At 38.2% G+C, this 14,069-nt stretch overlaps 1 protein-coding gene across 2 annotated transcripts in view; it reads right to left on the bottom strand.

Annotated features, from left to right (window-relative positions):
• Window positions 1-1,591: 1,591 nt before the first annotated feature.
• Pdlim3 (PDZ and LIM domain 3) overlaps window positions 1,592-14,069 on the bottom strand; it is a 29,649-nt gene continuing 17,171 nt past the window's right edge. Inside the window, exons 4-8 of one of the 2 annotated variants that reach the window (XM_090354109.1) lie at window positions 11,034-11,101; window positions 7,317-7,580; window positions 5,978-6,108; window positions 4,007-4,118; window positions 1,592-2,414 (exon numbers count right to left, since the gene is read on the bottom strand). In XM_090354109.1, coding sequence (XP_090210235.1) covers window positions 2,225-2,414; window positions 4,007-4,118; window positions 5,978-6,108; window positions 7,317-7,580; window positions 11,034-11,101 — 765 coding nt within the window. In that variant the 3' untranslated portion in view covers window positions 1,592-2,224. Of the gene's footprint in view, window positions 2,415-4,006; window positions 4,119-5,977; window positions 6,109-7,316; window positions 7,581-11,033; window positions 11,102-11,436; window positions 11,625-14,069 lie in introns of both variants that reach the window. The other variant, XM_090354108.1, reaches the window with a different exon arrangement.

Below are 14,069 nucleotides of genomic sequence, written 5' to 3'. Positions count from 1 at the left end.
TGAGTTCAGAAAGGTACAACTTTTAAAATTTATTTTTTAACTTTAGTTGTACAAACATTCAACACATGCAGTCCAATTTTTAACCATGGGTAATTTCATTTATTATCATTGGCTCCCCAAATCTTACAGGTCTAAACAACAGAGCTTATGAATAGGTGTTTAGTTTTTCCTTAAAAATATGATATTTTATGCACTAAGTAAGAAAGTGACTGACATGCTTTGCTTATGACACAAATCCCGATATAGAATTTCTGGTTTGACAGAAATACTTATGTTGAACATGGTAACTATAGTCAATAGCATTCTATTGTATATTTGCCATTCACTAAGTAATATAAAATAGAATGAAGGATGTTGTAAATTGTACACCTGTGTAAAAGTAACTGTGAGCTGATGGATGTTAATTTCCTCAATTTTATATTGTGCAATGTATAAATAATCATGTTCTATACCTTTCTTTTTCACTGTACCTCAGGGAAACTAAAAAAAAAAACTAAGTTAAAAAAAGAATTTCTGGTTTGAGTCATTATTGCTGACTTCTCACTTGTTTGCTTTTCTTTTTTAACTTTTTAAGAGTATTTAAAGCTTCCATTTGAACTCATGACCTGTTATTACCCCTGTTTTGCTTAGGACTAGCACTCTACCACTTGAACCATAGCTCCACTTCTGGCATTTTTGGTAATTAATTACAAGTTAGAATCTCATGTACTTTCCTGCCTCTGTTGCTTTGAACAGACATCCTCAGATTTCAGCCTTCTGAGTAGCTAGGATTATAGATGTGGATTATATGCCACTGGCATATGACTACTTATGTCTTAAAACAATTTTCATATATAGTCATTTCCATATATAACTGTACAGATTTTTAAAAAATTTTTTAGGTTGCATTGCCAAAAAAAGATTTTTATTCCACATAACAGGTAAAGAGTTTAGGGTGTGCTTCGTAGGCTTTGGTCACACAGACTACACTACCTAAATCGTATCTTTTCTAAATTTCAGATTAGCAGTTTACTAGTTTACGTTTATTATAAAAATCTCCTAACTAAACCAGAACTTCAGCAGACATTATGTACTCCACAATAGATAAAATCTAGTGTTATGCAAGCCACCACACAATGTCTAATACGCACTGGACATTCATGTACATTTTCCTCATGAATCTTTCATGGTTCCTTCATTTATCTTCTTTTCAGTACAGTACCCAGATCACCCAGGATCTGTCTGTCCATTTTTTGCCTCAGTGATAATCCATTTCAGCTTGTTGAGACCATGTTCACAACAGATCCTGGCAGTGTGTGTGGCTATGTAAGGGGACAAGGGGAGTCTCTTGGGATTAAAAGCTTCTTAAATGGCTTCAACTCATGGAAGCCTCAACTCTCGTCCTCTGGCCATAAGTCTCTGGTGCTTGGAATGCTTGTGCTTTTTCAAGGTTCTGGACAGTAAATAGAGATTGATTTTTGGTTTCTTTCCAGAGGCACTCTGAACTTTCTCATATTTTCTGTGTCAGCACTGAGCAGAAAGCCCAGGTGGACTTTGAACCTTCGATTTGAGCATTTAAGTGAAAGAGAATTTCAATTCCAAAGAGACTGGGTCAGAGCAAAATACACTTTTAATTGGAAATAGACAGAATTATGTTAATTTAGCAGAATGAAATATCCTTCCCATCAACAGATATGTGGTGCTCACTAGAAAGAGAGAGGTATAAAAACAAAAATGACAGGTTCTTTGACATATTTGGATGTTTGTGGCTATGTCCTTGGGTTTGAAAGGTTGATTTTTAGCTGAATTTAGGCATTTAAAAATGTTTTATGTATGACATTTGTTGCTGAAATATGGAGTTAGAGAAATCCTGGCAATTCCTTTCTGACATGTATTGTATTAGTGGAAACAAATGAAAACGACTGCAGAACGCTCAAAATTCAAGATCATTATTTGGTGTTTCCTATACTTGTCTGCTCCCTTCACCCCAATCAACCATCAAGAAAAACCAGCTAGATCCTTTCACCTCCAGTACCTTGATGTTTGCATACAGGATTCTCAGACTGAAACTGTAAATGGTGGACAGTGACATAGAAAAGGTGATTGGTTTTAAAAAGCCTCTCATTTCTTTTTCATCAATACACAATGAATGTCTGAATGCTTTGGCCTTGGGTCTCGAGGCTCCTGTTCTAAGCTGGGGGTGAGTGTGCATGGGTGAGGGCCTGTGTGGATATGTGCCGAGGGTTTAAGCTTTGGGGTACAGAGTGACTGTATCGTAGCCCTCTGGGGGCCTTGTGCGAGCTCTTGCGTGAGTTTCACAATACAGCTCCCCCTCCACGAAGAAGTAGCCCTTCTGTTTGAGGTTGAGATTGCAGTCGGCACATACGAAGCATTCAGGATGCCGGTATTTATCTCTCGCCTTCACCACTGCACCACTGTGGGCAAACCAAATTCAAGTGAGGAAGACAGAGCAGAATAGAAGACTCCTAAGGCAGACATTAGCTGGTTGGAAGCCAGCTGGCAGCTGTAAAACTGTGCATAGCTGGGCACATGCAAATGAAGACAACGGTAACAAACCATTCTGGCTTGTCCTTAGATCCTGATGTGTAGTTTTCAGATCCTCAAATACTTTGTAGAAAAGTAATAAGATCTTGCCTCGCCCCTCTCTCCTCTTCCACTACTTCTCTTTCAGAGGGAGATGGGATCCTGACACTGGTGGCTCAGGCTTATAATCCTAGCTTCTCAGTGTGGTGAGGTCTGAAGATGGGAGTGCAAAGCCAGCTCCTGGAAGGAAAGTCGATGAAACTCTCATCTCCAATAAGCTACTTGCACAAGGCTGGATGTGGCATTGTGGCTCAAGTGGTAGCATGCTAGACTTGAGCTAAAGAAGCTCAGGGACAGAATCCAGGCCCTGAGTTCAAGCCCCAGGACTGGCAAAAAGAAAAGAGGGGGATGCATGTTGGACACATCCTACAGAGAATTCTTATTTTGACTAAAGTTGTGGCCCTTGTCACTTGAGCCATGCCTCCAGTTCTTTGTATTTTTCTTTGTGTTTTGTTTGAGAGAAGGTCTCACTAATTTTGCCCCTAATTCATGGTTCCCTGGCCTCTTGTATTCTCCTCTCCTCGAGTAGCTGGCACTACAGTCATGTCTCACCATGCCTGGTTGTTACCTTTTCCTTTTCAGTCTCCCATTCCTTTTCTAGCTCTAACCAGGCTCACTCTCCACTGCCCTTTTATATGTACCTTAGATAACAGGGCAGATATTTCCTGCTGAAGACAAATGTGGCCAAAACTCATGGGACAAGAGCAAATAAAAAGTAGATGTAATCACGTAGACACATGAAATAGAGATATGAAAATAATTCTGCTCGATTAAAGATTTGAATTAGCAAGTGTGGCTTTAAACACAAAATCCCTTGGAATGGGACCTGACTATATGTCTTAAAATTATGTATTTAACTGCTGTGTAATTTAAGAAACTTGGTAAAGATAGTATGTATCAACTAACAACCTGAAGACCTGTTTATAGGCTTTCTTGCGTTTATCCAGAAAGGGTGTTCAAAGTTTATCCATGAACAAAAAGAGGGCTTTTTAAAATGCAGCAATCGTTCTTGGTGATTATTTTCATACATACATGTGGAGTTGTCTTTGATGGTGTTGTTGGTACTGGGTTTTGAACTCATGGCCTTGCGTTTTCTCAGGTTGCTTGGCTCTAGCTCTACCACTTGAGCCATGTCGCCAGCAGACTAGGCTGGATGTGAATCATGAATCAAGGAATTGTATTCTCCTGAGTTGCTAGGGTTATAAGCATGACCCACAAGTGCCTAGCTGGTACATTTTTTTCAAAAGTATTTCTGTAAGTAAAGTCGATATTTCTGATTCATATTATAGGTCTATCTCGCAGTACAGCTAAGCAATGGTTAAAATATTATGGATCTATTATAATTAAAGTCAATGGGTAGAAAATGAAGTTCTTCCCAATCACCATTTCTGTATAAGGTCTCAATGTTAAAAACAGTACATACACAATGCCACTCCCGCACTTATCACAGAGGGGCATCCTCGGGGCACCTCCAGCACTGCCGTGGGGTTTAGTAATGGGAGCTCTCACACTTCGGGTTCCAGCAGGACGGTCATCTGAAAGGCAAAAGGGTTTCTATTTACGGCAAGAAGCAGCTGGCTCCCACTTGGACTTTGTCTCTATTTTATGCCGTGCACTTGAAGCTAAGGAATCCATCCTTACATTGCGCCCCCACTCTCATCTCAAAAGGAGAAGAGAAGGATGGGTGGACTCAGAGGAAACTTGAAACTTGGATCTTGCAAGAGAGGTTTTTTTTTTTTTTTTTTTTTTTTTTTTGCCAGTCCTGGGCTTGAGCTCAGGGCTTGAGCACTGTCCTTGGACTTTCTCAAGGCTAGAGCTCTACCACTTGAGCCTCAGCACCACTTCCGGCTTTTTTTTTCTATGTATGTGGTACTGAGGAATTGAACCCCAGCCTTCATGCATGCTAGGCAAGTACTCTACCACTAGGCCAAACTCTTGGCCCCAGCTTTTAAAAACTGAACCAGTAACCCAATGGTGCTTTTGGAGGGAGCTATTCCAAATGCTCAAATGAGCAGAGATTCTATTTCTTGTGGAAATAATAAGTAACATAGAATGGACAGTTTTAACCACTTGTAAGTGTGCAATTCTGTGCCACTAAGTACATTCACAAGGTGAAAACCACAAGTATCATTTGCTAGAATGTTCCCATCCCCTAGACAGAAATTCTCTCCGTCCCTTCCTCCTCACAGCCCTTGGGAGCTTCTATTGGACTTTCTGTCATTCTGAATTAGTCTATTAGCCTAGAATTAGTCAAGATACCTTATAACGGTAGAATCAGAGAATCTCATCCTTCATGTCTGGCTTCTCCATTAGCATAACATTTTCAAGGTTCACCCATGTTGTGGCATGTATCAGAATGTCACCCCTTTTGAAGGTTGAATAACATTCTATCATGTTTATACTGTCACAGTTTGTGTATCATCTGTCAAACATTTGAGTTTTGTTGTCCCCTTTGGCCCTTATGAATAATGTGAACATGGTGTTCATATATCTTTTTTTTTCTGCTTTTGGGTGCATACTGAGGTGTGGAATGCCAGATCATCTGTGAATTTGATGTTTAAGAACCACCATTCTGTTTTCTACAATGGCTGTACCAATGTAGAATGCACAATGTATCATTTGACATTCACACCAGCAGTAACAAAGATTCGCAATAGCTCCACATCCTTACCAACATCCGTTCTCATGTTTTGCTTAGTTCCCATTCTGATAGGACATTCTGCATTTTTTGGCTTTTAAAGGACAGTGTATATCTTCTGGGATATGAAAGCATGGGTTAAAGTGTAGGTCCAGAGAGGGACTGGAAGCTCCACTGCTTATTGTCTGTATGGCCTTGTACAAGCCAATCTTTCCTGTGCTTCAGTTTCTTATTTGTTAAGCTGGGAAAATAATAACACTTTCCTCACTGACTTATTGTGAACGTTAATGATAATGTATGCAAGGTACTTCACCCAGAATGTCAAATACCGTAAGGGTTCACTATTAGAATTAGTTTTTGATAGTATTGGGATTTGAACCAGTAAAGGATCACCGTGATTTATTTACTTGTGCTTGGATGTGGAAGGACTGAGGGTATGGCTTGTCCATGGTAGTCTAAAGGGTGAGGACAAGCTGGGAGATGATATCCTACTTGTTTAAAACTGACCCTTGTGGTACATAATCCAAGCTAGCCCATGACTACTCCGGATGAACTTTACCTTTGGTGCTTTTAACGATTTTTGTTTTCATGACTGGCTTTGTTCTGTGGCTCTCTGCACATGTTCTGAAAACTGCTCCTAAACAAGATGTCACTCAAATCCTCCTGAGCACAGGTGCCCTCGACTTTCATGTCAGCGTGTCTCTGTACCTCCCCTCCGGGCCCTTCTAGTCACATCTTGATCAGATAGCTGCTCACCAGGGCCGTCATTCACCAGCTCCTGGAGAACCCTGAAGGAGCCTGACTGGCGAGGCTGAGTGGCTTCATCCCGACTGTCATGGAGCATGCGGTACACATCCGACTCAGGGGGCACCGAAGCGGTGGGTTCACTGAAACACAAGGACTCAAGGTGAGGCACCAGTAAGGATTCTGCGGGGCAACAGATGCCCACAAGCACTCTGTTTACAGCTGGTGAGGGTTGACTTCATTAAAAATACCATGTGCACTCACACAGTCTACTTCAACAATATCATGAAGCAACCAACGTGGAGTCACCTCAGCACTTTTCTGTTTTTCTGTTTGGCAAAAACATTTTGGAGGACAGTGAAAGGTGACTGTTAGGACACGACCATTTTACAAAGCAAGTCCATGTAGCATGGAGGCATAAAATTACACATGAACAGAATCAACTTTTCTCCAAAAAAAATGCGGACATATAAATATACTGGGAATGAATCCAGTTTGATCATTTGCAGACATAAGGTTTGTAAAAGCAGTTCCATTCATTATTGTTATTAAACTAAGGTGATGCTATCACTTAACTTGTATATTGGTGAAATTGACTTACCACTGTTGAAAAATATATAATATAAAACATGTATCTCCACATCAGTTACACTGATTATACAATGTATTTATAGTAAGCACTTCAATTTTATTTGCAGTGACTACTACTTAATTTTAATATGCTTTACAAATACAGTTACAAATAAACAGTTAAAATGCTGCCATAGTACTACTTGTCAGCTAATAAATATCTTATTAATTTATGTCACTTAACTGCATTATCTAGAAAATAGTTTTAACTGCACATATTTTAGTTATTTATAGTTGAACATAAAGCATCTTTATCTACAAGAGACTGGTTGCAAAATGGCAGTGTCTATTATTACCCTCTTGTATTCGCCTTGAGACACTTTGGAGAAATTGTTATATGGCACGCTGAATCATCACAACCATTTATAAAAAGTAACTTTGCAATATTGAAGAAATAATAAGCTTTTATCATAATTTTGTGAAAAGCTTGGTGGTGAAATTACTGGCAACAAATATTCATAATGAAAGAAATTAGTCAAAATTAATACCTGAGGCATTCATTCATCAAGCTTAACTGCAAGGCAAACATTTGAAGTAGAAGAATTATTACCTCTCCATTCTCTGCCATTAGGGAGAGAAGAGGTAATGTCTTATAACATTCTCATGTCCAGCAGTCAAACAGGGAATACTAGATAGCAGTTTCATTTGACAAGTGCTAAATAGGACATTTGGATAAACTACTTTAGTTAATATGCCCACGGGTCAAAAAGAGTCATATTACCTCATTGAGGGTGTTTCCCCTAGCGCTGTTGAGACCTGACCCTGAAGGGTTTCCATAATATTGTCATCTGAGTACAACTGCATAGGTGTGTTAAACTGAGCATGAACAATCTTCACACCAGGAAGGTCCATTTCCAAGGGAATGTTAGGGGCCATCTTAGCAGCAACTTTCAAGTCACCAGGGCAAATAGAACTTAGGGTACTGACAGAAGAAGGGGTGCTACGTCCACTGCCACCATCAATACCGGAGGGAGTACTGCATCCACTGTGTTAATGACCAAGTGACACAGACAGGAGATACAGAATGAAACATGGAGAACAAGGACAGAGAGGTTATAGGAACTGAAGACAAAAAGTAAGAGATGAATTCAGCAAACTAAAGCACTAGCTAGAATTTGCCTTAGAAACAATGTTAGAAGAATTCACAATTGGAGAAAGTTTAATAAAATTAAGAGATACAGGTAATATTACATTTGTTGGCTCTATTCTACTTGATTCATAAGTTGACAGTTATATATATATATATATATAAAGAAGGATATATAAAGTAGAAAACATAGCAAGCTCCAGTCAAAAATAGATCAAATAATTCTATACTTCACAATAACATGAATTAATAATAGAAGAAATTACAATGCAGTGCACTTATCTCGATTTCTGAACCATAGTTTTTAAAATTAGAAGATTAATGAATGCTCCTTCACAAATAGTAACCAAATATGCACCTTGAAGGTCTAATAAAAGATTTAGGCTAATCAGAATAAGAAGTTGCACTAATGTAATTTACCTTTATTCAAATAATAATTGGCAATTTGTTTAACTTTTATTCAAATGATAATTGGCAATAATTTGGCAATTTGTTTTGTAAATATTTTATAAATACATATTGATGTTTATTGTATAGATTATATTGTAAATATAGCATAAATATATTGTAACTGTTCAATAGCAACTATTTATTTATTTATTTATTTATGTATTTTATTGTCAGGGTAATGTATAGAGAGGTTACAGTTACATTCATCAGATAGTGGGTGCATTACTTCTTGAACATTGAACCAATGGTAATGATTTAAAAGGTTTATAATTTTATTTTGTGAAGGATACACTTTCCAAAACTGTTCTGTAGCTTAATAAGGGAACTAGATCAATAAATGTTCGTCTCTTTACTAAGAATCACTATGGGACAAATAAGTTTGTCTCAGACTACCTTAGGAATTTTATGTAAACATTTGGAAACACATACACATCTCCATGCATTTTTCATTTCACTTAAGACAAACTATAATAATTTAGGTGAAAGATGACAAAGGCCAGGCATGCAAGTTAAGAACTAAGGAGATTTCATGTTCTTTAGGGAATTGGATAGAAAGACCATTATCACTGAAAAATTTCCTGCATGCATGTAGTCTGTTTATTTCTGTCCCTGGGGTTGCATACAGGGTCTCATGCATGTTAAACACACACTCTATCACCAGGCTATACCCTAAGCTATCTACATTCATGAAAGGAAAGCATGCTTGCGTGCACTTTCTCTTACTCTTCTATCTCAGTGGGTTAACTGGAACCTAGAGCTTTGTGAATGGTAAATACTCTGCTTCTCCAGCCATCTCCCCTAGCCTTGATGTTTTGCTTTTATAATTTGTTTCTGAGATGGCATCTTGCTATTTTTTCTTGGGGTAGCCTTGAATTTAAGGTCCTACCATCTCTGTCTCCTGAGTGTCTGGGATTTACAACACCTTCCCTGGATCACTGATAGAAATAAAACAAATTGTGTTGGGTTATCCAGTTCAATTAGCTACATCCTTAAATCATAGGTTTGTTCTAGACAGGGTTGTCATTTCTAGGGAAATTGGCATATCATATTCAATTTGCTTCTGATTAAGTTGTACGTCAATAGTGTACTAGTAGTTTGGAACACTGCCTTTCAAAATTTTACCTTGATAACTTATTGAGAAAAAAGAAAAAGGTTAGAATCTCCAGCATAGAGCAAGAGGGTACAGGGTGAAAGAAGGATGACAGAAATATTTAATGTTTGTATTTGACACCCATTAAAAAAAGCTCATTCTTCTTCCTTTCCTCCTCTCTCCAAAATAATATTTCTCTCCCTCCCTCCCTCCCTCCCGCCCCCCCCTTCTCTCTCTCTCTGTATTTTTTCTCTGGTCCTGCCTGGGGCCTGAGCACTGTCCCTAAGTCTCTTTGTGCTCAAGGCTAGCATTCTACCACTTGCCCCACAGAGCTGCTTCTAGCTATTTCTGAGCAGTGTATTGGAGATAAGAGTCTTGTGAACTTTCCTGCCTGGAGTTGGCTTTGAACCATAATCCTCAGATCTCAGCCTCCTGAGTGGCTAGGATTACAGATGTGAGCCACTGGCACCCAGCTTCTTAATTATTTTAGAAGAACAGAAGGTTTAAACAAAATATGAAATGTATGCACTTACGGGTAGCCTGTTTGGGATACTGGACGTAAGTTATTCTTCAGTGTTCTTAACCTGAGGATTAACTCAGTTGAACCACAGCTTCTTCACTTCCTTATTGACTAGGTGATGCTAATTTTCTTTTTCTTTTTTTTTTTTTTGCCAGTCCTGGGCTTGGGCTCAGGGTTTGAGCACTGTCCTTGGATTTTCTCAAGGCTACCACTCTACCACTTGAGCCTCCACACCACTTCTGGCTTTTTGCTATGTATGTGGTACTGAGGAATCGAACCCAGGTCTTCAAGCATGCTAGGCAAGCACTCTACCACTAGGCCAAACTCCCGGCCCCTGATGCTAATTTTCTAGATTTAATTTCTTTTCCATAGGTTGAAGCTCAATTTCTAGAGAAGATATGTCAAAAGGACTAGCTAGAGCTGGTCTGTTTCTCTGATTGACAGGTAAGAATTTAGATCTTGCTCATGATCATTTGTTTTGGAATAATGCACTGTCTATGAAAGTCAGGAACCTTCCTCTCTAGTCTTATATTTATTTTCACCCAAGTGGAAAAGTTCATTTTCCAGGGGGTTCTCCTTCTTTGCAAGGGACCATGAGAGTGAAAATTATTATTATAACTATTATTGTTACTACTACTATAGTCATTATTATTGCTAAGCAAGTACTCACCAATGTGTTTTTCCCCCAGTTCTTTTAGTTTGTTTTAGATAGGGTCTTGGGCTAACTTTGCCAGAGCTGGCCTCAGTCCATCATATTCCTCTCTCTACTGAGTAGCTAGGATTACAGGCATGCACAATCATGCTTGGCCCTGAGAATTTCTCATCATCCAAGGGCTGGAATGAGTAAGATTTGAAGAACATATTAAGGTGGGAAAACTGGAGTCTGTCAAACATTTTAAAGCAACCCAAGCTTTTCTCTCTATGCCACATCAGTTCCCTAATTCTCACCAGGGGCTAGTTTCCATTTTTGTCCCTGTTGGCAGGGCTTTCCTGACCTGAGGAAAACTAGCCTCCTGGATTCAAATGTCACCATGTTCTGGAAAGGGACACTAGTTATAAATACACATGATGGTGCCTGTGTACAATTACACAGCTCTGTCAATATTTACTCTTACAAGTGGAAGCTATTTGTCTGCTCTTCTCTCTCTGCTGAGTGTGCTTGTTTCTTTTTGATTCTGACATAGCTTTAAAAAGAGAAAAGTCACTACAAACATCTAATGGTTACTTTTGATTAGTAAGGATTCTTTAAAAAGGGCATGCACTTCAAACTCCACAATCTCAGTTTTATGACCTGCTACGGCCTGGGATTATGAAAGGTTTGGGCCGAATATTGTGCTTGTGTTCAAAGTAGTTCATGTCCTGTGAAAACAAAGGGTTAAAAAAAAGTCCCTCAGTGGAAGAGATATATTTGGATAAGATTAGGTGAATGATAATTGTCCACAGAGTAATATTTATCATCAAAATTGAGCACTAAGAAGTGTAATGATGGAACCAGAGATGTTTCTTTACTGTCTGTTCACTAACTGTTTAGAAACTGGCAGATGAGCTGTAAAGGTGGTCTTTAAAAATAAAAACCTATAGTGTTTTGGGGAAAGCAAAAAGTAAACCACAAGAGTTGGCCTGTGGGAAAGAAGATAAAGTATTTTATCATCATCAAGAACATTGCCATGACAGCTGAGAACCCAAATACTTACTTTTGAGGTGAACTAGGAATGAGACCTCGCAGCTGTCCGTGCAGTGCATCTTGGATATTGCTGGTTGAATAGAGCCCAATTGGTGAGTTATAGGAAGCGCTCACTACCTGTCTTTTGTCATCAATGTTTGCAGCTGCAACAAAAGGCTGGGCCCTTCTGTTGTGAGCAGTACCAATGGGTTTGAATTCCTGTACATGGCAGACAAAACACACAGCCACAGAATGCACACAAAGCCATTAGTGAGCGACACTCAAGGAATTGCTGTTGTTAATGAAGGCATTTTTACTTGCTTTGCGATGGATAGAATGGTTACAGGAGGAGATGGGGATAAATCTTTCTATCATCTCTCTGAAATTACGTGCCATAGCTTACCATGCATAGAGAGGGACATTTTAAAAGATAATATAACATAGCTAAACACTTGTATATCTTGCTAGCCCCTTCTAACTTGTTCATTCACTTTCTAGTGGCTTTTTAATACTGAAAGTTTTTTGTGTTAAGAATTGTGATTTTTTAGTGAGAAAACTATTAGTAGACTTAATTTTTTCTTATTTAGGAATCACATATGCTTCATATTCTATTAATATCTTCTCTTTTTTATATGTGTGGTGCTAGGACTAGAACCCAGAGCCTCATACTTGCTTAACAAAAGCTCTTGGGGTTATCTCCCCTTGCAGGAATGCTGAGCTGATGTCAGAAAGTGAGTTATAGCAGCAAGTCTGAGTTAAAGAGGAATTTTTACTTTGTTTCTTGGGGTACAAGATCACACAGCAAAGACCTAGACTCTGAGTTTGAAACATACTAGAACAATGTGAAATCTATTTTTGTATTTTTAGTATAGGAATAATATGTTTGAGTTTGAAACACATGTATAGTTTTGTAAAGCTATTAAATCTTAATTTTGTATTGTAGGCAACAGAAGAAACCTGCAGGGAATACTAACCTAGATGTTAACCAATTCACTTCCCCAAACATTCTAGCCTATGCTTCTGTTGTGCAACTGAACTGACTGCTCTTTTGTTCATTTGATTTGTTTCCAGTATGAAAGTGTCTCTCTGCAGAGGAGCTGGCATAAAGCATTATTGCTGTTTCTATTAGGCAGCAGAGTGGCTGTAACAACCACATGGAGATGTGGAAATGTTCCAGTTTTGAACTACTGAACAGGAGAAAAGATTTGCAGCCCAACATCAACATAGTGGCACCATGTGATTGTTTTTAGTTGATTTAATAATGAGTTTGCATTGGCTCTATTTTGCACTTGACCATAATGATTAGCCATTATTAGAGCATGAAAAAAGTGAGGTGGAAATATGAAATTATAAGTAACAGAAATGGCCATGATTTAGGGATTTGCAACTATTTCTGATACAAAAGAACACAGGAAGCTAATTGCCTAATCTACTGTTGGTGGATTATAAAGTTTTCAAGCTAATTAAAGTGTGAATCAAGCAGGAAAGAACCACTTGAAGTTTGTGGAGCTTAGCTTTTTTTTCCCCTACCAAAGCATGACTGCAAATCTTGGTAAACACAATTGAATGGACAGTAATTAGTTACCATGGTGGCTTTATGGGAAAAAATCTCTGCCTTTATTTTATCTTTGCCTTAACATAATGAATAAGTATGGATAGTGATTATTCTATAAATGAAGTTCTCTGCCCACATTTATGTATTAGTAATCTCTACTAGGACTTCTCAATAACAGCCCATAAGTTAATTGACTCCAAGCATTCACTTTGCCATTTTTAGTTTTGGTTATATACATTACCAAGGTCACAACTGAGTAATATGCTAAAAAAAGATCAGTTCCATCTATCTTCTACTGGGCTTAAAACATTTTTGTTTAGGCTTTGCAAAGCATTAGTTTATTGGCTTCGAGAATCATTCCCCAAAGCACAGTGAATTGTATGCACCAGAGGTAAACAAGTATAGTACTGGGAGGCAATGTTCTAGCCAAGCTTTGCATCATTGTGTATTGTACACAGAATGAAAAGACAAAACCCATTAGAAGTTTGCTGTTCTATTTTCATTCCTTTACACGTTCTCAGAAAAGCATGGGAAACCTCTTTAAAAATCCAGTTTAAAAATTATATAGCAGCTAAGACAATCTAGCTCTTGTTTATTCTTCACAGACAGACTCCAAATCATCAAATAATACTATCTCTCTGGATTCCAAAAAGTAATCATTCAAGTTAATTTGACCATTTAAAATAGTTATTTTAAATGTTAGGAGCTTATTGTAAGGACTAATATCTTGAAGGAATGAAATGGCAGGACAGCCAGGGTAAAAACCAGTGAATTTGATGGAGCTTTGACAACACAGGGAAAATATGGTCCCTGACTGTCCATTTCCTAAGTCCTTGAAATGACCTTAACAATGACAGTGTTCAAAGACAATTCACCTTCGTTTTTCCTACATGAAGTTGGGCATAGATGATGATTTATTACTAATTCCATTTAAAAGAATAAGTTTTTTCCATACAATTTATTTTTTTCTCTTATTTCCCTGCTGTTTATATTTTTTCACATGAAAATGTCAGGGAAATAATAGCAATAAAGCTATATGAATGGACATTTATTTGATCAAGGCCCAGTGAAGACATTTTCTATTTCAGCAGGCTTGAAACTTACAAACA

Source organism: Megascapheus bottae, chromosome 20 (genome assembly GCF_031878675.1).
Source record: "Megascapheus bottae isolate mThoBot1 chromosome 20, mThoBot2.hap1, whole genome shotgun sequence".
In the NCBI taxonomy this organism is placed as follows: domain Eukaryota; kingdom Metazoa; phylum Chordata; class Mammalia; order Rodentia; family Geomyidae; genus Megascapheus; species Megascapheus bottae.
This window is presented reverse-complemented; position numbering and strand designations above follow the sequence as displayed.